At 36.3% G+C, this 26,939-nt stretch overlaps 3 protein-coding genes and 1 long non-coding RNA gene across 4 annotated transcripts; 1 reads left to right on the forward strand and 3 right to left on the reverse strand.

Annotated features, from left to right (window-relative positions):
- The first annotated feature begins 553 nt into the window (after positions 1-553).
- LOC127903093 (uncharacterized) lies at positions 554-1,867 on the forward strand. The gene has a single exon (XM_052443754.1). It carries the CDS (start codon positions 554-556, stop codon positions 1,865-1,867), a length of 1,314 nt encoding a protein of 437 aa, XP_052299714.1.
- A 301-nt stretch (positions 1,868-2,168) lies between these two features.
- LOC127903094 (uncharacterized) lies at positions 2,169-5,225 on the reverse strand. Its single transcript, XM_052443755.1, has 9 exons — positions 4,596-5,225; positions 4,358-4,510; positions 4,169-4,273; positions 3,870-4,085; positions 3,611-3,781; positions 3,094-3,525; positions 2,912-3,007; positions 2,685-2,813; positions 2,169-2,567 (listed from the first exon to the last, which is right to left on the reverse strand). The coding sequence occupies exons 1-9, from the start codon at positions 5,205-5,207 to the stop codon at positions 2,169-2,171; spliced, it is 2,313 nt and encodes a 770-aa protein (XP_052299715.1). The 5' UTR covers positions 5,208-5,225.
- An 11,284-nt stretch (positions 5,226-16,509) lies between these two features.
- On the reverse strand, positions 16,510-17,926 carry LOC107174505 (scopoletin glucosyltransferase-like). The gene is made up of 2 exons (XM_025093338.2): positions 17,208-17,926; positions 16,510-17,164 (listed from the first exon to the last, which is right to left on the reverse strand). Exons 1-2 carry the CDS (start codon positions 17,924-17,926, stop codon positions 16,510-16,512), a joined length of 1,374 nt encoding a protein of 457 aa, XP_024949106.1.
- Positions 17,927-19,625: 1,699 nt separating this feature from the next.
- LOC102607517 (uncharacterized) lies at positions 19,626-25,918 on the reverse strand. Its single transcript, XR_003062639.2, has 3 exons — positions 25,693-25,918; positions 20,190-21,295; positions 19,626-20,106 (listed from the first exon to the last, which is right to left on the reverse strand). It is a non-coding gene; the product is annotated as an uncharacterized LOC102607517 (long non-coding RNA).
- Between the last annotated feature and the right edge of the window lie 1,021 nt (positions 25,919-26,939).

Consider the following 26,939-nt stretch of genomic DNA (forward strand, 5'->3'; position numbering starts at 1 on the left):
TGATGGAGGAGCCGGTCCTTCGAATGTTCCGTCGTTTCAGGATGAGGATGAGTGTGAAGACAATACTCCTATGAATAACAGAGGCAATAGACCTATTCCTTCTATGGTTCGATCGAGAAGGAGAATTGACCCCCTTACAAGTCTTGCTCCAACTTTACCTTCGAACATGGTTGCTCCAAGCTTTGTTAGCAGTTGTGACTCAGATGATATCAGCGTGGGTAAGCTATTTGCTGAGAAGAATGAGCTTATATTACAACTACGCAAGGTGGCCTTTAGAGATAAGTTTGATTTCAAGATTGCACGGTCTACTACGACACGTTTCGAGGCTCACTGTTGTTCAGAATCATGTAAATGGCGTATTTGAGCAACTAGAAGTTCGAACGAGCAACATGTTCCTTGGGTGGTGAAGAGAATTGATAATGTACACACTTGTCATAATGAGGTATTGGTTGATGGACGTCATCAACTAAGGAGCTGGGTTGTCGGTCATATTATCGCAGAAAAATATATTCAAGATAAGAGGATTTATACTCCCAATGACATAAGAGCAGATATGCAACAGGAATACGGTGTTCAGTTAACATACCAGCAGGCATATAGGGCGAGAGAAGTTGGTCTTGAAATAGTACGCGGCAACCCTGCAGAGTCATACAACTTGCTCCCTAAATACTCTCACGTACTAACTACAGCGAATGAGGGTACAGTCACTCACCTCGAGCAGGATGGAGATGGTAATTTCTTGTACTATTTTGTAGCACTCGGATCTTCCATCAAGGGGTTTATGCAGTACATTCGGCCTGTCATTGCTGTAGATGGTACTCATCTGAAGGGATTATATCGTGGAAGCATGTTCGTGGCAACATGTCTTGATGGTAACAATCAATTGTATCCGTTAGCCATTGGGATCATGGATTCAGAAAATAATGATGCTTGGGAATGGTTTATGATGAAGTTACATGGAGTGATTGGTGATAGACCTGAGTTGGTAATTATCTCTGATCGATGCACTGCCATAAGGAGAGCCGTTCTTAAAGTATTTCACAATGCAACTCATGGCGTTTGTTTTTACCACGTCAAAGGTAACATTAAGTCACAATTTAGAATGTCCAAAGCTCTTTGGGATGAATTTGAGCCTGCCTTTATTAATGCAGCAAAAGCATATAGCCACGAGGAATTTAAGAGACAACTTGAAGGGTTGTGGATGATCCACTCGGGTGCGGCTGATTACCTAGAAAATAATGTCGGTACGTGTAATTGGGCAAGGTCTCAGTTTGAAGGTAGGAGGTATAGCATTCTTACCACCAACATCGCGGAGAGTGTTAATGCTTTCATGAGGGAACCTCGAAAATTTCCTGTTACTCATCTTGTTGATCACTTCAGGAAAACATTGCAGCAATGGTTTTATGATAGAAAAATTGTGGCTGAATCAATGACTACTCGGCTAACAACATGGACGGATGAAATAGTCACTGAGAGGAGAACTATAGCTGAAAGAATGATAGTTCGGCCGGTGTCTCCGCATCGCTTTCAAGTTATAGGCGGTGGGCTTAAGGAAGGGTTGGTTGACTTGCAAAAGAGAACTTGCTCCTGCAGAGTGTTTCAGCTTGATCAGCTTGTGTGTGCTCATGCAATTGCGGCGTGTCTAACACACCGGGTGGATTTTATTAACCTTTGCTCGGACTTTTACACTACAGAATCGTTGGCGATGGCTTATGCACAACCAGTGGAGCCAGTTGGTGATGTGGCTGATTGGGAAGTTCCAGATGAAATTCAGGAGCTGCAGGTATACCCACCAGTTGAGGCACCGCCACCTGGACGTCGTAAAGAGCGCAGAATACCCTCGGCTGGCGAGGACGTTGACCGGTGAACTGTAAGATGCGGCCGGTGTCATGAACTTGGCCATAATCGTAAGCGATGTAAGAATCCTATTGCGTCGACTCGAAGTTAGTTGTATTTTGTGTGTTATTCGTTGGTTAAAACTATTATTGTTTTTGTGTTACGTTGGTTAAAACTGTTATTGTTTTTTGTATTTCGTTGGTTAAAATTGTTATTATTCATAAAACTTTATTTTATTTTAAAGTTCAAAATGTGAGGCATTAAAATTATATAAAATTAAGTGCGGAAATTAAAAAAAATGTAAATTTCAACATTGAAATTACTACATAGGTCTACAATATAATATCGTCATTAAATATATCAACCGCAATCTTCTTTTTAAAGTACTCAACATGACTAGCGTTAAACTCCAACCTAAGCCCGAACATTAAATACATCGTAACCATCAATACAAAAACACCGCAATCGCCAGTTCCAGGCTCTTGTTGTGGCGCGCTCTTAACTGCGATAACTTTCCACGGGTCTTCACTCCGCAACTCAGGTCGTATATTGTAGAAGCCAACATATTCCAACCAGCGAGGGAATATAACTTCAAGTGGCTTGAATTTCAACTTGTACCTTTTGTCGTCGCGAAATGTGAGTAATGAGTCATAAATCCAGACTTTATTTTTCCGAAAGTCAACTCGTGCTAGTACCCAATGCGCGCCGTCCAAGTTAACAGGGATGAGTAACTGCATATAAAAATTAAAAAACATGTTCGTTATATATGAAATTGTAATACAACAAAGAAAAAACAACTCCTCGAATATTTTCATTATAGAACATGTGAAATGTAATAAAATACATACCATATCGACATCCGTCATTGATTTTGACATTGTGTGCTGTCGCCCACACAGATAACTATTCAAGCGGTCGTCGAATACCATTGAATCGACTGCACAATTCCCGTTATTCCATAACTGATTCAAGAACACCTAGTACATAGATAACCAAGAAATGCATAAATTAATTAAACTTAAAGGCAATAATTAAAGAAATTAAATAGTATTTGTAAGTTTTGTCGGCACGTTACCCAAAAAAATGTGTCCGTATGTGTGACACGTTGGAGTAAGGCATTTGGATACTGCCGTTGTTTCTCGCTAATCAAGCGGAGATACTCGTGAATATGCTGTAGAGAAACAGAAATATTACGATTTTAAAAAAAAATTATACACAAATACACAACAGTATACACCACGAGGAAAATATAAATACCTCATCGCCTAGCCATCCCATCGAAGCTGTCCCCAAAATTATTTGAAAGAATGACCGCGGGTGCTGGACGTTCCGGCGGACTCTGATATCACCAGTGAACCATCGATCAAACTCAGCAAACCAACTAGAGTCCTCCAATCCTCTCAGCGGATTTACATCCACACTCGTACTCATGTCAATCGCATGCTCCATGATTTGGGGTCGAGGTAACCTCCGGACGTTCTGTCCTCGCCTGACCGGAGGAATCATGTAAGGACTGTTATAAACATACGACGGTATGTACGTGCGGCCGAACTTACTAACGCCCGGAGGCACCTCTGTGAACACCTGCACGCTCTCCCCACTAACATCCCCGTAGAAACTAACCAATGACGTGGGCGTAGACAAATTTTCATTGCCCACGTCAGTATACACTCCATAGTCATCCGGGGCCTGTACAATCGCCAAAAAGAACATATTAAATAATTATCAAATTAAAAGTTAAACGAACATAATTATTTAATATAAATTAGCTTACCGCATACGAGCGTGCAGTGGGAGAATCCTTATTTGGACGTTTAGAAAATGTGTCGATGAAGCCAACAACGGTTTCTTTAAAATCTTTTAATTCTGACTTTATTTCATACACGTTACGATCAATCTTATCCAGCCGTCGTCGTACGTAATCATTAAACTGCTTTGTCCTCGACTAATACAAAAGAAAAAAATAAAACTTTAGAATAACAATAAAAAAATAATAACAACCAAAGTGAAAAATATCGTATATTATTTATAACCTCAGAATCCCGTGCGTCATCAGAGTTGTCTGTTTGCTGCTGGTCATCAACAGCCACCTCATCCTCAAAAGTGTCATGACGCTGCTCAAAAACGTCATGACGCTGCTCAAAAGTGTCATGACGCTGCTCTGGTATTGGGTTTGGTATGTCGTCATGATCGTCATGCTCGTCCGATTGTCTTGTAACCGACGGCATCGCGTTGATTGAGGGTTGGTGCTGTATAAAGTATCATTTAAAATTACTAAATGAAAAGTCAAAAATTTCGATAAAAAAATTTTTTGTACTTACAGTATACCGACCTTATGAACCCAGTCTGGAATGCTTGGCAAGTAATCCTTCACAGAGAGCCAATATTTTCTGCTACTCTCCTTTGAATTTGGCTCAAGAGTTTGTAAAACGTCCGTCTGCCATAAATTTAATTGAAAAATTTAAGTAAACCCAACTTAAATTTAGTAAAGTTAAAAAAATAAGTAATACATATTACTTACAAGACGAGATTCGTCGTTGAAGAACGAATAAACCTCCGCAAAGTTGATTCTCGAAGACACCATAGGCTTCCATTGCAGAATGCGGGGAATCTTACTCTTCGTTTTGACGACCCATGTTGATGGTAACCCTCCGATTGCTTCATAAATCCAAGCCTACAACAACCAAAGTGAAAAATCAAATAAAACAACTATCAAATATTTAATACTATAAAACTTATTAATAAACAAAAAAAAACACCTGCACCCCAGACGTAAATCCGTAAAGATTGTATTTTTCAATATTATGATCTGGATTTTTCAACCGAGTCTTCTTAAATTTCTCGTCTTTTTCGAACAGTGCATTGTCAAGACTCTCATAAATCATTTCCCACGACAATAGACCCCATGGACGCTTTCGGAAGTACTGAATATCATCAACTTGGTCAAGCCAATCGAAATTAATTTGACAGTGATTTTTTCTTGCATTTAGTACTCTGTCCGCAAAATAAAACATCGCAATCTTTAATGCGTCCATATCGTCTATTTCCTCGAAATTCAACTCCTTAAATACGGCATCAAATTGCTTCACATTAATCTTACGATGCACACCACCAAAATACGTATTCCGTAGCCTCTGCTCCATTTCATCATTTTTTTCATTGGTATCAACACCAAATGAAAGTCCAGTAACCAAGCACCATTCGACAACTGACAAGCGAATCAAATGCTTACCAATTTGAAACCATAACTGATCCTCACGGCTATCTTCTTCATGGGCCACTTGACGCAGTAAAAGATTATGCAAAATTACCCCACTAAATGGAAAACTTCGACACTCCAAGAAATGCCCAAATATATCCTTTTTGAACATACTCAACTGCCGGTTTGTTAATTTTTCCTCGACAGCTTTTACGACCGAAGATAACATACACATGCTCGAAATTCGACCAGGAAAGTGATCAGCATAACGAAAATACATCTTGCCTACTTCAATATCCGGTGATTCTGATTTCGCCATGTATCTGTAATATTTATAAAATTATTATATTATATTTACAGAAATAAAAAATTAACTCGTAAAAAAAAAACTCTAATTTTTTGGTGCGACAGGCAAGCCTGTCGCTCCAAAAAACTCGTGCGACAGGCCCTGTCGCACCAAAAAACCAACGCTCGTGCGACAGCGCCTGCTGTCGCACCAGATTTGGTGCGACCGCAGGCCGCGCATGGGCGCGCGCTGCTGCCCAGCGATGGGCGCCGGCGCGCGCCCTGCCCCCCTCCCTCCCCACCCCCAAAATTAAGCGCAATCACTCCAAAATCAAAAACAGTACTCCCAAACACCACCAACCACCACAAACATCATCACCACCATTATCAATCTCAAGCTATAACTATTATTATTCTAAAATCTCATTTTAAATTAATGAAAATAAGAAAAATGACTAACCTAGGTTTTGTTGAAGGTTGTGGATCGTAGATCGGATGCCGGTGAGAGATGGAGCCGCCGCCGACGGGGTTGATGTCGCCGCCGATGATGGGAGTTGGATCGGTTTGGGAGAGATGACAGAAAGGGAGTGTTGGGGAAGAGATGAGGGAGGGGTATTTTGGACTCAAATGTTGTTTAATGGCTAATGTTGATAGAAATATTTTTGGGGGGTTAAGATGAAAAAAAGCAAAGTTTTTTTGGTTATTAGTGTAAATTTCCCTATAAGTTTATGATTTAGTTTTTGAGTGAGTGCTCTTTAGTTGGTAGAATGTTATTATATTACTTTTTCTTTCTAGAAAAAAATAAACAAATAAATCTCGGTTGTCATATATTTCTAACAACATTGATTACACTGCACATGTACGGCTTAAATTTATAAAAAAACGTTATTTTCTAAGAAAACTAAATTTTGAAAATTCAAAGAAATCTTAAACGAGTTTTAAGAAGTGTCTTCAAAAGTTTCCAGAAATCAATCATTTTTAACTTATAATTTAATATGATTTAAGTACAAGAGATCGTGATATATGTAGCTATGTAAAAAGAAATTATATGCTATATTCTGGCACATGCCCAAAATTCTTAAATGATAAATCACTGGTCTATAGTTATCATTCTGATGTTTATTAATTGCATTTCTTTCTTTTTCTTACAAGAAAAAATATTTTTTCATTATTTTTCACTTTGCTTGGGGAAGACTCACAACATTTTTTATTGCTTTTGATTTTGTATTATAAATTTATTAAATTCTAATTTGTTTTAGCTCATTTTTTGTTGAGCCAGAGATGAATTTTTTTTGTTGAGCCAGAGATAAATTAACTGAGACATTTTGCTAGAAAGCTACTTTCTAGGCCATTTCAAAGGTGAGCGTTTGAGGGTTTTTTTTGGAGCTTTAGGCCTCCATGAGAGTTGGACCAAAGAAAAGAGAGAAAAGATGAATAAAGTAGTGAGTGAGAACTTACTTCCCCAACAAGTTTAGACTTGATATTTCATAAGGGATATGCCCCCAATAGCACCTTTTGGTCCTCTGTATGGAATGGGGAATTCAATTGTGGCAACCCATGGCATAAGCAGACCTAGCATACGCACAAGAGCGGCTTTAGTCCTTCTAGTTTTAAAATGTGTTTGAATATGTTTTGTTTGGCCCATTTAAAAATTTGAAGCTCCTTCATGGTTTACAATTTTTTTTTAATATGTTATAATGATATATGACACCCTCAATTTTTTTCACTAGCTCCCACTATTCAATCAACTTACTTATTTCCAACATTACCCTTATAAAAATTAAAAAAAAAATCAAAAATCCTAACCATCTTCCACCACCACTATCACCACCCCAAACCACCACATGATTAGCCCTTCGTAGCCTATGAATCCTACTAGAAATTTTTCAATAGCTGCCAACCAAAATCTCCTTTTTGATTTGATTTTAAAAGCGAGATTGATATGATAGTATCAAAATCAAAATAAAAAGATTAATTTAAGTATGGTATAGGAATCAAGAAATCGGAAGTAAATTGGAAGGACTAATAAAGAATAAAAATGAGAAGGTTAAAAATGAAGCGGTTGAGATTTCAGCTGCCTAAACCAGATTAATTATGATGATTTTTCTGTTATTATTAGTTTTCAGAAAGGAAATAATTCAAATTGAAGGAGGAACGTTAAGAAATAGAAGAGTTTAACTTCAGTTGCAATTTGTTGTTAGGAGAATAAATCAAATAAATGAGGGGTTTTGGTTAGCCATTATTAATTGTTAAGGAATTTGCTGGTGGGTTCAATTCGAACAAAGGGCTATTGGGGTGCTGGCTTCAAATAGTGACAGTGATGGTGGCTAGGGGTTATGGAATTGTCTTTATCTTTTGTTTAATTATATGTTTATTGAACTCTTAAAAGAAATTAACCTTTAAAATAGATACGAAATATAGATGATAATGGAGATGCAACAAATTCACCACTTCAATCAATTTATCAATCGATGAAAGCACAAAAGCATGCAAACACGTCCAATAATTTCAACACAAAAAATTATCAACTTCCAATTGATAAGCACTTTTAATGTCTCAAATATGTCAAGTACCAAAAACTTCCACCAACAAAAATTAATAGATAATGTTTTAGATAGATTTTGGGTGCAAAGTAAAGAGGAAAACCTATTTAGAACAATAAATTTATTTTATGGGGAAACTAGCATAGGTCGTTGTGTGCAATATTTTTAAGATTCGAATATGTTAAGGAGGATAGAGGTTGATGATGGTAGCGAAAGGTCAGATTCGGGAGGAGAGGTCCTTTGAAATAAGTTTCAAGCCTACAAAACAATGAAAATGAGGTTAGAGGTGAAGCTAGAGTACCCCGGCATTTACACTCTGACGCTCAAGTCAGCAATTCAAGCCTTTTAATGGTGACGAGAGCTTGCCAGCCCTATGAAATCGTGGTTTCAAGTTGAAGAAGTCTTTTTTGTGGAGTGTGTATGATCATGAATGATGAAAAGAAACTTGAATGCTTTTATATATGTAGTACCCCGGTTACCACGTGGCGTATTTCCAATGGCTTTTGGTAGTCCTTTTACCTTTTTATTATTTTAGGCCATTTGGGGAGCATGTTTGGGATGCCAGAAGGCATTTCACGGTGTACTTTATCCTTTTTGATACGTGGTGTGGGCTGGAAAGTGGTCCAAGATACCTCACCAGAGGTTGTCTAGTAAAGTTGTTGGGGACAACTGTCTTAGGGGCAACGTCCTTCATTTTTTGGCAGTGGTGACAGTCGGCTGTCATCACTTTTTCGACATGACATTCTAACATTTGATTTTCACAAAATCGAATATTCTCTTAGGCAATGGAGACGTTTCTTGTGATAAACTTTTTAGATATTTTTCCTTGATCACTTCGCATCTGGTCTATTGGGTACCCACGGTACTGAGTTATAGGGGGTAGGTCGGGTTATAAGAGGTAGGCCAGGACCCCGGGTACCAAGTTGTAAGGGGTAGGTCAGGTACCCCGGGTACCGAGTTATAGGGGATAGGCTGGGTATCCCAGGTACCGAGTTTTATGGGGTGGGCCATTAGGTTGGGTACCCCAAGAGCGTATAGTGATCGTCATAGCGCCTCATCAACATGTGGCGTTCCACTATCATGTTTTTTGTTTCTCCCCAAAAAGATAATAAGTAAAATATGCAAAATACATAAAATCCATAAGCCACATAATTTTCATGTGAAATCTTTTATCGTCGTGATTTACAATAAAAATCTCGACATGTTATTGAGTCCATTGTAGACCTAAACAAATTCATTATGAAATAAATATGAGTTATAAAGGATCAAGACCACATATAAGTTGGAACATCCGGTGTTTGGGGAATACCCGGATGCGCCTAGAAGCGAAGAAAATTCTCCAAAAACACAGACCTCAAATTTTATTTTTCTATGAAACCAAATTGTTGGCTGTGCAAGCTAGGGAAGAGTGTAAAAGGTTGAATTTTGAGAGTTTTTTTAATGTAAATAGGAATGGCTTAAGAGGAGGACTAGCTTTATGGTGGAGTAGAGATATTCATGCAAGCATCAAGTCATTTAGTAACCATCATATAGATGTTGTAGTGCAATTCGAAAATGGAAAGCAATGGAGGTGTACAGGTGTTTACGGTCATTCAGAAATGCAACAAAAACAACATACTTGGACACTACTTCGAAGGCTATTAGGTTTGTCTAATCTCCCATGGTTGTGCTTTGGTGACTTTAATGAAATTTTGAACCTAAATGAGAAGTGTGGTGGGAAAGACTGAAATCTGAATATGGTGACTAACTTTAGAGAAGTTGTTCAAGCTTGTAATTTAGTGGATTTAGGCTGCACAGGCTATCCTTTTACTTGGTCCAACCATAGATTTAGCCCTCATCTTATTGAGGAGAGATTAGGCAAACTTTTATATAGTAGAGATTAGGTTAATAGCTTCTATGATCCTCCAGCTACAAATTTGTTAATTGTGGGTTCTGATCACTGCCCAATGCTAATGGAAGTACCATAGAGAGGTAAAGGTGTGAATTATGTTAGAAAGTCTTTTCCTAGAGTTCATTACGAAGATATGTAGAGTGCTTACGATGATTGAAAGAGCATTGTCCAAGAGGAGTGGAGTACATATGGGAATTGTAGTCATGGGAATCATGTGCTTCAATTTTAAAAATCAGCTAAAAACTCTATGGCTAGGCTTAAATGGTAGAGTAATCAAGAATTTAGGGGACGAGAAAAAGAATTAGAAAGGTTGATGAAGCAGCTAAGGAGTGTAAAACAAAATTTTGAGCATTATGACAGTGGTGATGAGATTAAAATATTAGAGAAGAGGGATCAATAATTTGTTGATTGATTAAGAAATGTACTGGAAGCAAAGATCGAGGGGCTGACTGGCTAAAGGAGAGAGACAAAAACACTAAGTGCTTTCATGCCAAAGCTTCAGCAAGGAAGGGGAAGAATAAAATTTAAGGGATTGAGGATAAACAAGGAAACTGGACAAAGGAGAATACTAAAGTGGAAGCGGAATTTTATGAGTACTTTCAAGAGATTTTTACTTCTTCAAGCCCATGTCAAGCTCAAATGGATGTTGCATTGGAGGGATTACTGCCAAAAGTGACTTAAGACATAAAGAACTTGCTAGATCAACTTTTCACAACTGAGGAGATCTCAAATGCTTTGAATTAAATGTGCCCAACAAAGGCCCTAGGACCTGATGGATTTCCTGCTGTATTTTTTTAGAAGCATTGGCAAGTAGTGGGACATGGCGTCATTGAAACATGTTTGCACATTCTGAATGAGCAAGATACTTTTTCCTAATTGAACCACACTTATATTGCTTTAATTCCAAAAGTTCACAAGCCTAAAAAAGTTACCGAGTTTAGACCCATCAGTCTTTGTAATGTAATTTACAGAATTTTTGCTAACACTATGGCAAATAGAATGAAACATATCCTTGATCAGGTTATTTCACCCACTCAGAGTGCATTTATACCCAATAGACTTATTACTGACAACATCATTATTGGCTATGAATGTCTCCATAAAATTAGGCACAATAAAGGAAAAAAAAATGGGTTAGTGGCTTTAAAGTTAGATATTAGCAAAGCCTATGACAAAATGGAGTGAGTTTTTTTTTTTAAGCAAATCATGATAAGGTTAGGATTTCCAAATAAGTGGGTAGATTTGGTAATGAACCGTATCACCACATCATCTTTCTTTGTAATCATTAATGGAAATCCAAATGGGACTATTTATCTTCAATGAGGCCTTAGACAAGGTTGTCTGTTGTCTCCATATTTGTTCATTTTGTGTACAGAAGCATTCTCCAACATATTGTTATAAGCAGAGCAAAATCATCTCATTCAAGTGCTGAAATTCAGGAAATAGATCACTATCTCCCATTTGCTTTTCGCTGATGACAGCTTAGTGTTCACAAAAGCTTCAATTGACAATTGTAAGAACCTAAAAGCCATCTTTGATTGCTATGCTGCAGCCTCGGGACAACTCTTCAATTACGATAAGTCATCTTTAATTTTCAGTGGCAAAATTCCAGGGGACAGAGTTGAAGCAATCAAGAGGATTTTCCAACTTAATGTGGTATCTAGACATGAAAAATATATAGGTCTACCATCTATAGTTGGAAGAAAGAAGACGAGCTTTTTTAACGGAGTGAAACTCAAAGCTGGTGTATCTCTCTAGCTTTTTTTTCCGTGAAAGTGATGGTATCATGTTCCATCCTAGCCTCTTTTGAGGGTTTACCCATTAAATTTACCGGTAAAGCCCCTGGTGCTACTCGAACCTCTCGTACATGAGTTTTTCTTACCTTGTTGGAGTCATCTCCTCCTACGAGTCCACCAAATATAGTTCTTATAGGGGCTCCTCCTGCAACCTCTTGGTTCTCTATATGTTTGGGTGTTACAGCAACAATATTTTATGGCCCATCAGATGGGGCTTCATTTTGAATATCCCTGAGCTCCTTTTTTTTTCCTCACAAAGTCTTTCAAATATCCTCGCTGAATTAATGATTTTATTTCCTCTTTAAGATCAAAGCAATCATTAGTATTATGACCATGATCTCTATGGTACCTACAGTACTTGCTCCTATCTCTTTGATTTGGTGCAGTCCTAATTTCTTTGGGCTTCCGCAACAAATCTAGGTCCCTTATATGCATAAGCAGCTGTTCTTTTGGTACATTAAGTGGCATGTACCCAAGCTACCTGCTTTATGGGATTCTTGGTCCCCTATTTTCTCTTGGTTTACTTTTTTTTATCTTGATTTTCAACCTGCTCATCCTTCCTCTTTCGTTTTTCTCCTGTCCTCTGAGGGTCCGAGTCTGCTCATTTCTTTGCATCGGTCAGCTCATCAACATTAGAGTATTTTTGAGCTCTCGATAGCAACTCGGTGAAAGTCCTTGGTGCATTCTTAGCAAGCGAGTAATAAAATCTTTTTTGTCGCAAGCCTGTCATTATTCCAGTTAATGCCACCGCATGTATACAATTTTCTACTCTTACTGCCTTTTTGTTAAAACAACCAATATAGTCTTTCAATAACTCATCCTTGCCCTACTTCACTGATAACAAGCGAGTTGAGGGAAGCTGATGGTCTCTTGCTCCCACAAACTGACTAATAAACATCTGACTACGCTGGGTAAATGAAGAGATAGAACTAGGCTTCAGCAATCCTATACCACTTACATGCTGCTCTTGTAAGCGTTAGGGAGAAAGCCTTACACATGGCTGCCTTTGTTGCCCTCTGCAATTCCATCTACAACTTAAAGGTCTCCAGAAGCTCAGTTGGGTCTTTTTCCCTTCCATATACTTTATTTGGGGAATCTTAAATTTTGCTGGCAATAGGGCCTCCAGTATATCCTTATTGAATGATGGTTCTACCTCCTCTAAGAGTGGTTTTGTAGGAAGTTTCTCTATCCCATTCACTCGTTTCTTAAGCTTTTTCAATTCTGCTTCAAGACTTGCCGACCCAGTACTAGCACTAGAGCTCTCTGACTTATGCTTCTTATATTGACGTTTTGAATTCAGCTTATGGTGCAAATCCTGCTTGGCTTACAGCACATGTCGAAGGTCTCTTAGGTGATCAGTATGACTTGCATGAGTTTCTACTCTTCTAGCTGATCTAGTAGGGTTGTTTTTCTAAAGAACCCATTGTGAGCTATTATTGTTATCTTGTAAAGCATCTTGCAAGTTATTATGTAGCCCTTCTTCTTCTCGTAAAAGCGGATTTGAGTTTGCTCAATGTTCTTGGTTCTCTATATATTGGAGAACCTAGGCCATATTCTACGTTAAATTAGCCACTTGGTGCGCGAGTGGTTGATGTGACCCAGCGTTATTGCGCTACCTTCTTAGTGGACAAGGAAATGGGGGCAACCAGCTATTGCGGCTGTGATAACTACACTGACTCATGGTTACCGAGGGTTTGATGCGACCTTAATAACAGTCTTTATACTGCTCCCCACAGATGGCACCAAACTGTTGACACAAATTTTTTGGGAAGCATAATTCCTACTCCCCATTCTTAGGGGAGCATAATTCTTGCTCCCCACTCTTGGGGGAGCGTGGTTCTACTGCTCCCCATTTTTGGGGAGTATGGTTCTGTTGCTCCCCATTCTTAGGGGAGCATAATTCCTGCTCCTCATTCTTGGGGGAGCATAGTTCTGCTGCTCCCCATTCTTGGGGGAGCATAGTTCTGCTGCTCCCCATTCTTGGGGGAGTATAATTTCTGTTCCCGATTCCTGGGGGAGTAAAATTCCTGCTCCCCCAGAATGGGGGAGCATGGTTCTGCTACTTCCCATTCTTGTGCAAGCATTATTCCTACTCCTCACTCTTGCGGGAGCAAGGTTATGCTCTCCTCATTCCTGGGGGAGCATAATTCTGTTGCTCCCCATTCATGGGGGCATCACTTTTTGCTTATTGACTATTTCATATTTTCTACAACAATATTTATGATTTTATTCATTAAAATCATTATATCAATTATTTATTTAATAAATTATAAATATAAATTAATTATAGTATTTTTTATACTATGAATTAAATGAATTTAAAAAATTTAATTTTAAGTTATTTGTAAAATTATAAAATTTTAAGTTTACTTTCATTAAAAAATAAAACGTGCTTATTGCGGGCTTTTTCATCGTGCAGTGCTTAACTCATCTCTAATCGAGCGTTCAAGGCCAGCGTGCCTAAAATTTTAAGTCCAGCCCAACCCACGTGCGTGCCATGCCGTGCCACGTGCTCCATTGAAACATGTTCGTGTTGTGCCGTGCCGTGCTGTACAGACACCTACCATGCCACGTGTCGTCTGGCCCATTGGCCATCTATAGCTTCATGTGGTCCTTTTAAGATCATTATTGGTTCAACCTTGCCCTTTCTATAACTTTTTAAATTTTATAGCAATGATTTCGCATAGTAGTCTGGGTATAATTAAATTGAAATGATAGATTGAAGCTCATTTAAAATCAACAACAAAAAGGTACTATTTTATAAGAAAAAAAAAGTAAGGGACTTATCATAAGTTTTTAATTAATTTTAAATTTTTTTACAAATTTATTAAAAAGTTAAATGCAATATATATGCGCGCGCGCGCACACATACACATACTAATTTTTTGGAGAATAAAATAAGTTGAAACAATATATTTATATTATATTATTTATATTATTTCAAATTCCCTATTTTGCATTTAATTTCAATTATGAAAATTTTCTTACTTTTCTAAGAATTTTGCATTTAACTTTTCAATTAATGATGATAAAAATTATTCAATTAATTAAACAATTAAAGGTATTAATATTCTTAGCATCAAACAATTACCAAGAGTAAATTGGTAAATCAACAAAAACATTGACAATCAGGGGATTTGGATGAGTTTTAAAATATTATATGGGTCTCAATTAGTTTAGTCAAATAATAGAAGGATTTCGCTTTTTTTTTTCCATCTAATTTACTTGTAATCTTTGAGGTTTTTGATGATATACTAACTTTCATTATTAAAAAAAAAAGTTAAAAGTTACTTACAAATTGAAGTTAAAACAATATTTAACTTAAATGTCCTTAGGAATGGCAACCATTATCCTATCAGATAAAGATTTAATATCGAGATTAGTTCAAATTGTGCATTGAATTAAGGGTTATTATTAGACAAAAAAAATTAAATTAAATTTTATCCCTTAATTCAATACTTAGTAAAAATTCAATTCAACATCAAATCATAATCCTATTCTCTAAATAAATAGTATGCAGAGTGCCATTAAAATATCATTTTCACTCTCTACTACTTCATCTCTTCTTCTTTCATATTCTAAATAGTGCTATGTAAACATCAAATTTTAATATAATTTTCTGTTTTTCTAAATTGTTACATTGAGATTGAGTGCACATTCTTACATCAATTATTTTGTTGTATCCAATATACTATCAATAAACGAGAAATTCTAAAATATCTTTGATATATTACAACCAATTGATGCATGTATAATATGCGTAATTGAATTTAATATAACCACCACATACATGATGATTTTTAAAATAAATATACCATGTCATAGTACCATTTACTTATTGTAAAAGTGACATAATACCTCTAATATATTCTAAAATTTTTCTCAGTAAACAATCTTCCTACACTAAAATATTACTTTAAGGGGCGAGAATAGTACAAAGATAATGAATGCACAACAACCCTTTGGACTTTCACTAAATTGTTGTCTGCGCCTACTCCTATGATATCTTCTACTATTTTCATCAACAATTTCGCTGTTTTCAAGCTCTTCAGCTTTCTTTTAGTAGTTTCATAACTTTTTTCTTAATATAAAATTGTTGTTCGTGCCCTCGTACGATATCTTGTACTATTATCGTCAACAACTTCGCTACTTTCTTGCTCTTCAGCTTTCTTTTGGTGGTTTAATAAGTTCTTTTTTCCCCTTATTTTAAGGGATGGGCATTAATCGTCTCGGTTTGATTTTTTCTAAAAATGAAATCGAACCGAATCTGATTAGTTCAAGAAGTTACGAAACAAATTAAATTATTTTAGTTAAGTTCTTATGTTGGACTCGATTTTATACGATTCGTTTCTTGAAATTTAATATTTTTCTTTTATATTAATCATATATTTTATACTTTTCATTTGAATTCATATTTTATGCAAAAATATCAATAAAAAATTATTATTGTGTGTGCGTAATACATATATGTATATATATATAGAAATTTCTCTCTTTTTTTTTTACACTGAATTGAATTTAATTTTTAATTCGATTCGATTCAAATTGAAAATTGATCGGTTCACATTTTTTAGACCATTTGGTTCTTATTAACCAAACCAAACAGAACTGAAATAATTTATTTAAAATATAACAAAATAAAACCGAACTAGATGTCCTTGTATTTATAGTCCGTTTGGAAGTATGGTGAGATAGTTGAACTGTCAAAGCCCAGCTATTAAGGTGTTTGATAACATTTGTAGTTGGATTTTGACAACTTAGCAAATTTTTTTTCCCAACTTTTACTCCACAACTGTAATTTTTACTCCACAACAACTGTAGATTAAAAGTTACAGTACCTCATTTTCAAACACACACTTAATGCGTTAAAGGTATGGGCAACATGTTATAGAGTACAAACAAAAATATTACCGAGAAATTGAACATGACAAGAACAAAGACAATTTCCCAACTAGGTAGTTACACGAATTGATCAACAGTTTCCTTTTTCTTCGATAATCGTTCCACTTTTTGATTTAAAAGATCATCAATCAAAAGGCCCACGTTGACATAAGAAGAGTCGCCTTTGCTTACGGCTATCTTTGCCAACTCACTGAGTTTACTTGCTCGTTTTCTCATTCCTTCAACCTCTTCGCCACCATTTATCATGAACTGAGACACCACTTTCTCAACTCGGTCTCTCCGAACCAAAACACCAATCTTTTCTTCCTCTCCCCAAGCCAACCCGCTCTCTACGCCAACACCAACTCCGATTTTCCAGTGAGTTAATACAAAATTCCCATTGTAAAATTGCTCAGCAAAGAGTGGCCAAGTTATCATCGGCACGCCTGAGCTCACCGATTCAAGAACTGAGTTCCACCCACAGTGAGTCATGAACCCACCAACTGCTGGGTGGTTCAAAATAAGAACTTGTGGCGCCCAACCTTTTATTATAAGCTCTCTATCTTTAACTCTCTCTTCAAAATCCTTATCCAATAACAAAAACGCATCACTTTTAATAACCCAAATGAAACAAATATTTGAAGATTCGAGGCCCAGAGCAATCTCCAGAAGCTGTGACTCAGCAAACTCACACAAGCTTCCAAAACAAACGTAAAGCACTGAGTTGGATTCCCTGGAGTCAAGCCAAGAAACACAGTAGTCTTCATCAACACTACCTCTGTCTCCTCCGTTTCCTCTCGGCTATGTCAATAGCCTTTGTGTTGAAAAGAGAAACAGGTCCGACTGGATACACAACTTTGCCCGTAACCTTCTCATAATGTTTTACATAATCCGGTTCGATCTCAAAGAACGTATTAGCCACAACACCATACGAATTACGCTCAGCTTTGATGAACTTCTCGAAGAACTCTTGCAAATCGGTGTTACCAAAAAACTGGTCTGGCATCTGGGACTGGGTGATGTAAACCGATCGAGGTAATCCGGGGACCAAGAACGTTTCAGTATCAGAGCTTACGTTCACGTTAGGCTTATGTTGGGCAGCGGCGACGGATAAGGAAAGAGAGAAACAACAAGTTCCACGAAAAACAAGACGTGGGATGCCGTACTTCCGGGCAATCTCGGCCGTCCAAGGGAAGTTCATATTGGATATGATGGCATCGGGTTGACATTGACGGACGAGATCGTCGGCCTGGGGCTGTAACATCATGATTGCTTTGCTGAAGTTGTAGGAGAGGTCTCTGGACGGGATCGCGTCAAGATTTTCACAATTGGGTGGCAAGTTTGCAGCAGTGGAGGGGAAGTTCAGTAGTAGAAGTTTGATGGGATTGTGGTGGTGGTAGTCGTCGCGGTTGATGGTGGACTCAAAGCGAGAAATGTTAAGTGGAGTGGTGAGAATGGTGGCCTTGACGCCGCGTGAGGCGAAGATTCTGGCCATATCGATCTGGTGGCCTGGCGACATGAAAGGAACGAAGAATACATGCAGCTGCTCGTGGTCATGGATTTTCGTTGAAGAGGGTGCCAGTATAAATCTTGAATTAAATAAGACACAAGAAATCGTTTTCTGCTTAAGAGCAAGAGTTCAATAAACCGCAGGACCTTTTGTATGGTCGCTGTAGTCGGTAGGAAGGTAGACATGCTAGAAAAATGCTGTAAGGTACGTTCAAATCGAAATGAGTGAGGAGGTCAACTCGGGTGGGTCAGCCGCACACATGTTATTGTTTATTTATTATATAATTAACGTTATATTTGAGAAATATTTTAAAATTAAAAAATAGAATCGCGTTTCAAGCGGCTTTGAAAAAAGAATTTAGTATTATCATTTTTTTTAATTTACACTTGATGAAACTGATAAAAAATATGAATTGATTTTTTTTAAGATGATGCAGCCTTATAAAAAATAAAAAAAACTATTAGCCAGCAATACTAATAAAGAAGCAACGTAAGATAAAGAATAAAATGAGAGAATATATTATAGAGTGATTTTATTCATTTCAATTGTGTGTGTACAAAACAAAAAGATAAGCTCTCCTTTTATAGTTACATAATCACTCTATGAAATTAATGAAAAATTATGGATCATAATTTCTTGTGAGATAGTGGAAGTTATAGAGAAGCTAAAAGTTACTAATGGGAGATAGTAGAGAAACTAAGAGATATATATTATCAACATCTATATTTATTTTAATAAATTCATAACATTACCCCTTAAATATTCATTACAAAGAATATGCCTCATTAAAATCTTTACATAATTATTATTGTGTAATAACAATCAAATTAATTATGAAAAGACGAAAAGCCAAATGTAAAAGAAAATTTCTCTATTTATTAAATAATAGAGAATATAAAAAGATGAGAAATGGTGATGCCACATCACCTCCTCAAGTCACAGCTTTATATATATATATATATATATATATATATATTTTCAATATAAAGACCCTTAAAATATATATATTGGCAAGTGAGTGTTAGGCCAACTTGTCGATTGGAATCTTCAATGAAGATGTTTTACACAAACTTTGCATCTAACTAATTTGAAAAAAATGGGATTATGTCAAAACAAAAAGTCAAATTTATTTGAAGACAGCTAAGTTACGCAACTGGCAGTCCGCAGCTATCATTCATTTATTCGTGCTAAGGCTATCATGCACTTGATCAATTGACAGATCGCATGTAATAAATATTTTTAAAAAATATAGACAATCGGATTTGATACCTTATACACTCAGCCGCTAGAAGTTGTCATGGAATACAATTGAGACTTGAGAGTCTGCGCCTCTGCGGGCAATCGCCAGCGACAGAACGTGGTGGTCCACTTTTTTAGATAATTATTTGTTGAACAGTTCTACTTAGTAATTAGAATTTAATTTCTATTTATTATTTAATTTCTATTTATAATTTGTAAGTTGAGACGCAATTTCAATTTTAACTACAGATACAATTGCAATTACTAGAACTACATCAATATTTTCAATTTCAATATTTTATTATTAATTCTAAATTCAATTAGAAAAAAAATTACAAACTTTAATTTCAATTGTAATTCCAATTACAATACAAATTTAGTAGTAATTCCAATTTCACTTCCAAGTACAATAGTAATTACAATAACAAATGTAATCCTAATTCCATCAACAAATTACAGTTGTTATTATAATAATATTTAATAACAATAAAAAAATTGTAATTGTAACAATAATTTGAATAGCAATTGTAAATTGTAATTACAATTGCAAGTGCAATTACAATTATAATTGTATTCTTACTTGTAAGTAAAACTGCAAATATAGTTGGATTTGTACAAAGAACAATTACAACTTTAATTTTGATTGTAATTCCAGTTACAATTATAGTTATAACTATTATTGTACTATTACAATAGTTGTAACAATTACAGTTACAACTTATAATAAGATCCAGCTACGATGCAACGGGTGCACCACGCCCCTCTTTTTGTTTTTTGTTCTATTACCATTGGATCTAACACAAAAGTAGTTGGACTCTTCAATTCAGCAAGTTTAGCGTCATCTTTAAGCCTCACTCGGCCATCAAAGCTCGACCTATTACCTAATTCTTAGCAGAATTTGCCAATGACTTTGGGGTGAGGGAATCCTGGGATAGCCGAGCAAGGTAAAATCAGTAATAGAAGAAGAAACAAGTATGGAAAATATGTGTTAATGCCTCTTCTAACTCACATGGAAGTGGTGCAAAAGTAATCATCATTAGCTCAGGCAAGGTGAAGTTGTGTTATATAATGAATTTGGATTCAAAGCTTTAAATAACGAAGCTGAATATGAAGTTATCATCGTTGGGTTGAGAATGTGAAAAGCCTTGGGAGCAAAGAGAGACCATATTAAAAGTGATTCTCAGTTGGTGGTTAGTCAAGTCGCTTCAAAGCATCAAGTCAAAAAAGAGAATACAAAGAGGTACCTTGGAAAACCAATGAGTTGATATCTTAGTTCTGTGAAGTTAATGTAGAATGGGTACCAAGAATGGAGAATTGCAAAGCAAATAATTTGGCCAAGATGTCCTCCTTTGGCGCAACTTAATTAGTTGGTTCCATTATGGTAAAATATATACCCACTCCTAGTGTTGTTCGTCTAGGCCGAAAAAGGTTAGAGAAACATCCATGGAGGAGTCTTGGATGGAACCAATCATAGCTCAGAGAAATGAGAGTTGCCTACGAACAAAGACGAAGCGAGAAAGTTGAAGTATAAAGCTGCATGTTACTACCTTATCCAAGAGACTCAATATAGGAGAGGGTTTACCCTCTCATATTTGAAATGCTTGGGAAGTAATCAGGCCGAGTATGTCATGAGAGAGATACATGAGGGGATTTGTGGCAAATCATTATAGAGCATGTCGCTAGCACAAAAAAGCCTTTTGTTAGGGATATTATCGGCCTATAATGTGGGAGGATGATAAGAAAATGGTGAGAAGCTGTGTAAAAATGCCAGAGATTTGCTAAGGCACCCCATCTACCCCTTGAGAAATTAACATGTTATCTCTCTAATCTTTTGCTATTTGTAGTGTAGATCTCATTGGCACAAAACCAACTAGAAGGGGGTAAGCGAAGTATGTCATTGTCACAGTATATTACTTTATAAAACAAGCTAAAATAGAACCGTTAACAAGTATCACAAAAAAAAAACCACCAAATTCATATGAAAATATCTCATCTGTAGGTTTGGCATCCTCAGTGCCATAATTCAATGACAATGGAAAGTAGTTTAACAACAAGAGATTCTGGAGTTTCTGTTCAAGACTTAGGATAGCCAACCATTTTGCTTCACCAGCTCACCTGCAACCAATGGACAAGTGGAGACTATCAACAAGATCATCAAGGGTATCTTAAAAAAGAAGCTGGAGAAAAAGAAAAGAGCATGGCTAGATGAGTTACGCAGTATCTTATAGGCATACCTGACTACCCATAACGTATCTATTAAGGAGACACCATTTTTTTCTTTATGTATGGAATCGATGCAAAGATTCCAATAGAAATTGGGATACCCTCCTAGAGGACAACACACTTTGATGAAATAGAGCACACCTCTTTAGTTGCTTCTAATCTCGACCTCATAGTAGAGAAAAAGGCTAGAATATAGTTAAGGACAGTGCCATACCAACACCACATCTTGAGTATGTATGACAAGACGGTGCTCCCTAGATCATTCAAAGGAGATTTAGTTTTATGGAAGGTGACTGAGGACACCAATGTATGCTCTAAAGGTTCGTTTGAGAAGAACTGAAAAAGGCCATACTGTGTGGATAAGCCAGTTGGATTTGGAGCCTACAAGCTACTTTACATGGATGGAATGATATTGAAGCACATGTGGAGTGCCACCATGCTGAAGAAATACTATTAATGATCGAACAATGTTTTACTTCATTTTGTTTATTTTATTTGTTTTCTTTAATATTTACGTGTTTTTAATATATAGAAGGCCTATTGGTCAATTGCACTTTTTAATTCCCTAAGTCTTTAATGACATAATAAGAGATTATGGGATCTCCCCTTCTCATTAGGATAACCAAACCTAAGTCATATAATGATCTATATTGCCATTACCTATGAATATATTTGATTTATAAAACGTGATAATGTGTGCTCTTTGTACTCGCCTTTCAATTATGGAACGTGGATGAATGGTTTGAGATACTATTCAGCTTGAATATAATCACCATTAGTTTAACTTCGCGCCTATTATTGTACAATGTTTATTATGACGCAACATAAGTTCAAAGTAAGCTAAGATTCCTAACCTATCTTGATCATAATGATCTATTCAAGGTCAAAGCTAGCAAAAAGTATACAAATAAATAATAAGCAACTTTTCAAAAAGACTTTGAAAATGTGGCTATTTGAAGGAAGAGAAAGAAGGTCACAGAACACCCGAGGGCAGAGTAAGCAATCATACCTTAGCATCATAAGGTTCTTTTAAAGTATGCACATGCCCACACTCTGTGTTCTCTTGCTTATGAAAAGTAAGAGATAAATAGTTTGAAAAAAAATGACAACCACAAGACTTGGATGTCCAAAGTATATAATAAAAAAGGTAAGCGAGTAAACACTCATAATATTACTTACTCTATTAATTCAATTTGAAGTAAATAACAAAACATAATATTTTGATTCATTTAAGAAAAGGCCAAGAAGGTCCCAAATAGAGCTCAAGAAGAGAAAATAAAATGAATTTATTCACTATGATTATTACGCCGATTGAAAATTTTTATGTTTAATCAAATTGTCCTAATGATACTTTGATTATTGATTATATGTTATGATTTGGCATAATTTCTTAAATATAAACAACAAGCATATTTAAATGAATTGTCATGTATATGATGGAATTAAGTTGCTCAACCTTGAAAGAATAAGTATGTATAAGCTAATCGAGACCTGAGGTGCCCAACGTCACGGAAATATCTTCCAAGTACATTAGAGATACCCGAGAGATTTCTAAGAAACCTACTTAGCTAAATAAGCAAACACAAAACTACAGACAATATAGCCAATCACACACCAAATCAAGAATACCATTATAGCCAAGTATAAAAGAAAAAGGAATTTGCAAGGACAACTTTGAAACAATTAGTTACCTTGGTAAGATAAGGCATAATAGGAAAATAAGAAAAAGAGTTTCGAGTCAGAATCAACAAAGAACAACTAAGTGGAAAGTTGCACAAGAGTGATCTTTTGCAAACAAATTATCTCCATCATCATCGTTTTGAGCAGCAGGATAAGCAGAGGTCGAAGAAGCATGAGGATCAATTGCAGTGGTATCCAACAAGAGTTTTGGTTAGGATAAACTAGTTGACATTTTTGGGTTATCAAATTGGGGCATGCAGGACTCCTACTTGGCCTCGATCGCTACCAAGATAGCAAATTTGTCTACCAATTTCTCCACTTTATGAGGCATATTAGCATTGGATCTATACTTTAAACCCCAATCATTGTGTGAGCAAAGGCACTGTCCGTCATTTCCTTCTGCTAAGATAGAAATTCTCTATACTTAGCTTGCAGCTCCTCAACATTTTTGGTCACCTGAGTTTTGTCCCCGGATAGGTCATTGAGGCCTCATTTCAAGGCTTTATTTTCTTAAGCAAGCTTATCTTTCATGTGACTTATGGCTTTAAAGTTCACTTCTCAGCTTCGCCACATTCGTCTGAGTAATGAAACTGGCACTAAAGTCTTGAAGGTCGTGACTTAGGAAGAATGTTGCCTATAACTAACCAAAATAAAATAAAATAAAAGGGAAGAAGAGCTAGAATTGGAGAAACACTCATATCTTGACAGGCTTTGAGTACTTGGTTATAGTGTTCACTTAAGCCGAACCTATCCGTCTTTGTCGCAACCTTAAGGATAATATTCCCAGTACAATAATGTATAAATCCAGCCAATTGTGAGACTTTTTCATTTGCCACTAGATTTAATTTCCTTCAACGAAATTCCTATGCAAAGAGAATAAAAACCACAATTTTCTTTTTTAGGTAGTCGGGTATCCTTAAAGCTGCTAAGGGAGGAAGTCGAATACCCTTAGTAGGAGTATACTCAGACCATTAGAGGAAGAGCTACTCATTTGATTAAAATAGGAGTCAAAATCTTAAGTAGATGGGTTCATGTTTGCCAACCATCAAGCACCCAAACAAGAAAAGGTCAGCTAAGTAAACATTGAAATCCCATAAGCAGAAAAAAAAAATGAAGAGTAAGAAACAAAGAAGCTGAAAAAGCAAAACACAGGAGACTAAGAATATACTCGGAACACCCTTTACTCATACATGGCTTATCCTCAAAGGTAGATAGAAGGCTCTCATCGATCAACCCAACTTTTTCCAACCTATCATCACTCAATACATCACTCTTTCTATAATGTCAAAATCCTCTATTAGTAATTGTTTATTTCTCTACCTCTTGAATGAGGCATTTCTTCTTGATCCACTGACATCTATAAGGTCATAAGAAGCCCAAGTAAGAAGAATAGTTAAATAAATAAATCGAGAAAAAAAAACACGTATTGTCTTTATTGAACGAATTTCAAACCTTCACACTCTCACCACCAACTAGGATATCCTACTCCTACTCACCATCAACCACAAATCAACCATGTTTTTACTATTTTTTTAAGGTAGGTCCATTTTCATTAGTTAATGTAGGTGGCCCAAGTGGAAAAGCAGCCATTGCACAAACCTTTGGGCTTCTTTAGCTAATAAGTCCCTCTTAAATCTTGAAGGAAAATATATTTTCAAAACATTTCTGATCATAACACCTATAGGCTAGAAAAAACTCTCCAACTAAATAAGGATAACTAATTTATGCCGAAGCGAAGGTAGCTAATAATCTTTCTTAAAAAGAGTTAGAGGGATAAGCAGAGTCCCAGGTAAAAAAAGTCAATGTGAAATGCTATCTCATATATCTCAGGGCGCTTTAATATTTCATTTTTATTGGGTACCCAAAGATGAACTGAAGAGGGAATGTTGTGCTAGGTTTTAATATGTTTAAGATCTCATAGGGGTAATCTTTCTACCCCCTAAAGAGCGAGATTTGTTGGATTTGGAAGAAGAGAGAGAAGGAGATTTGGGGATATAGATTGAGGTTTGTATTTTGGCCTTCCTTTTAGATTGGCTAATAGGGGGTTTGCCTCTGGAGTTAATCCTCCAAGCATGAAAGACAGCACACAACATCTTAGGGCTGCTATAGCTTGTACGAACGTCACAGTAAAATTCTGAATGATGGCTACTACTCTCTAAACCACTCGAGGAAGACTCTTCATCCCTACTAGTCATTGTATAGCGGGCAGCTTCAAATGAAAGGCTTTATCCACTTGAGTCATATGTTAAATTATGCTCTTTTATGCCTATCTTTTTCTTACTCATCCTCCCAAAACCACAAACCTAAAAAGCAAAACCCTCAAAGCAAAACCTACAAATCAACGCTAAAAAAAAAATAAAATTAAAGACTTTTTACAAGATCTGAAACGAAAAACTAGTATAGCAAAGCGTATACACATAAGAGAAAAAGAATAATACAAAGAATACCTAAGATTCTTAAAGAAGTAAGATCCGAGTGCCAAAAACCAGATCTAAAAGTAACTGACAATAGTTGCCAAAAAAAATAAAAGTAAGATCACAAAGGAAACCAAGAAGTGCACGTGGAGAAGAGAAAGAAAGAAACAAAATAGGTAAAGGAGCGAGACATACCTAACAAACACTAGGAAGAAGAATGGAGATCGCTGCGAAAAAGCACAATAATAGAGAAATTTTAAGGATTTCAATGGAGGAAGAAAATTAGTGGAAAAGAAAAGGATAAGGAATTAAAAAAGGGGATTGTACAGTCGGATTAGAGGAAAGTCGAAGTTGGCACCTATCCTGTATCAAAAGAAGATAAAGGGGTATCTTGTAGTTAGGGTTATATACGCATATTAGATGCATACCTGACAGTTGAGAAGTGTGATCTATTTTAAAATTTAAAATGGGAGAAAGAAGTGAAACAAAACTAGTTAGTGGTTATCTTACTTCCTTACTTTCCAAAGGGCTTGGCCCTCATAAGGATACGTGTAAAAGAAAAATAGAAAAAAAGAAGAAGAAGACGTGCCAAAAGAATACCCAACTATGCATACCCTAAAGCCCACTACTCACAAAGTAAAGGCAATTACATCTGACAACGTAAATAAATTAGGGGATAGTTTCCTAAGCAAGGGGACTTGGGTGATTAACTCAAAAAAAAAGGGCAAGTAAGGTACCCCTCCCTAATTAGCCATCAATGAAGAAAGGTTAGATATCACCATGTGTCATTCATAATTATTTTGAGAGTTTTGAATGCCTTAAATACTTTCACCGTAAAGATACTAGAGGAATCTTGTTTGTGGAAAAAATGGAAGACTAATAGGAGAATGCCACATGTCAAAAGTAATTATAATATAAAAGTCACCCAGAGTAGCTTGGCTTATATTGGGTACACCAGAGATTAGAATAGTATATGGATTTCACCATGTTAAGGACAAAAAGTTTAGAGAAAATATCCAAAATATCACGACATGAAGTGTCATTATTATAAAAAAGAATATTGAATCCTTAATTGAAAATGAGGAACCAATGAAGAGATTTTTACTAAACAAGAGTGAGTGATGGGCTGCCATGCCTACGAAAGCCAGAGACGGCCTACCAAAATAGTTGGGACCATTTGTCCTTATCTAACACACCAGCAATTGCACTGTAACCTCCGCAGAGACATGCTAGACAACCCAACAAATTTCAACGGGTGTTTTTTATTGACAAAATGTGTAAATGATGAACCAACTTATTCTTCAAGCATGCTTTATAGTCCCAAATGATCATAATGCCAAAGGATAGGAGTACCGTTGTGTAGAGAGAGAAAAGTGCCAATAAAATTGCGCCAAGTGACACGGTGAAAAGAATACCCTAGGGTACTCCATATAAGGACGCTT

Source organism: Citrus sinensis, chromosome 6, assembly GCF_022201045.2.
Source record: "Citrus sinensis cultivar Valencia sweet orange chromosome 6, DVS_A1.0, whole genome shotgun sequence".
Lineage (NCBI taxonomy): Eukaryota > Viridiplantae > Streptophyta > Magnoliopsida > Sapindales > Rutaceae > Citrus > Citrus sinensis.

What these genes read in the sequence shown, in the direction of transcription:
- LOC107174505 (XM_025093338.2), bottom strand. Translation starts at nt 17,926, where the DNA reads ATGGCCAGAATCTTCGCCTCACGCGGCGTCAAGGCCACCATTCTCACC. An exon ending in AGGAAACGGAGGAGACAGAG is followed by an intron (nt 17,165 to 17,207) that starts GTAGTGTTGATG and finishes GCTTGACTCCAG; the next exon opens with GGAATCCAACTCAGTGCTTT.
- LOC127903094 (XM_052443755.1), bottom strand. Translation starts at nt 5,207, where the DNA reads ATGTTCAAAAAGGATATATTTGGGCATTTCTTGGAGTGTCGAAGTTTT. An exon ending in ATGACGCACGGGATTCTGAG is followed by an intron (nt 3,782 to 3,869) that starts GTTATAAATAAT and finishes CTTTTGTATTAG; the next exon opens with TCGAGGACAAAGCAGTTTAA. An exon ending in CCACTGCACGCTCGTATGCG is followed by an intron (nt 3,526 to 3,610) that starts GTAAGCTAATTT and finishes GCGATTGTACAG; the next exon opens with GCCCCGGATGACTATGGAGT.
- LOC127903093 (XM_052443754.1), top strand. Translation starts at nt 554, where the DNA reads ATGCAACAGGAATACGGTGTTCAGTTAACATACCAGCAGGCATATAGG.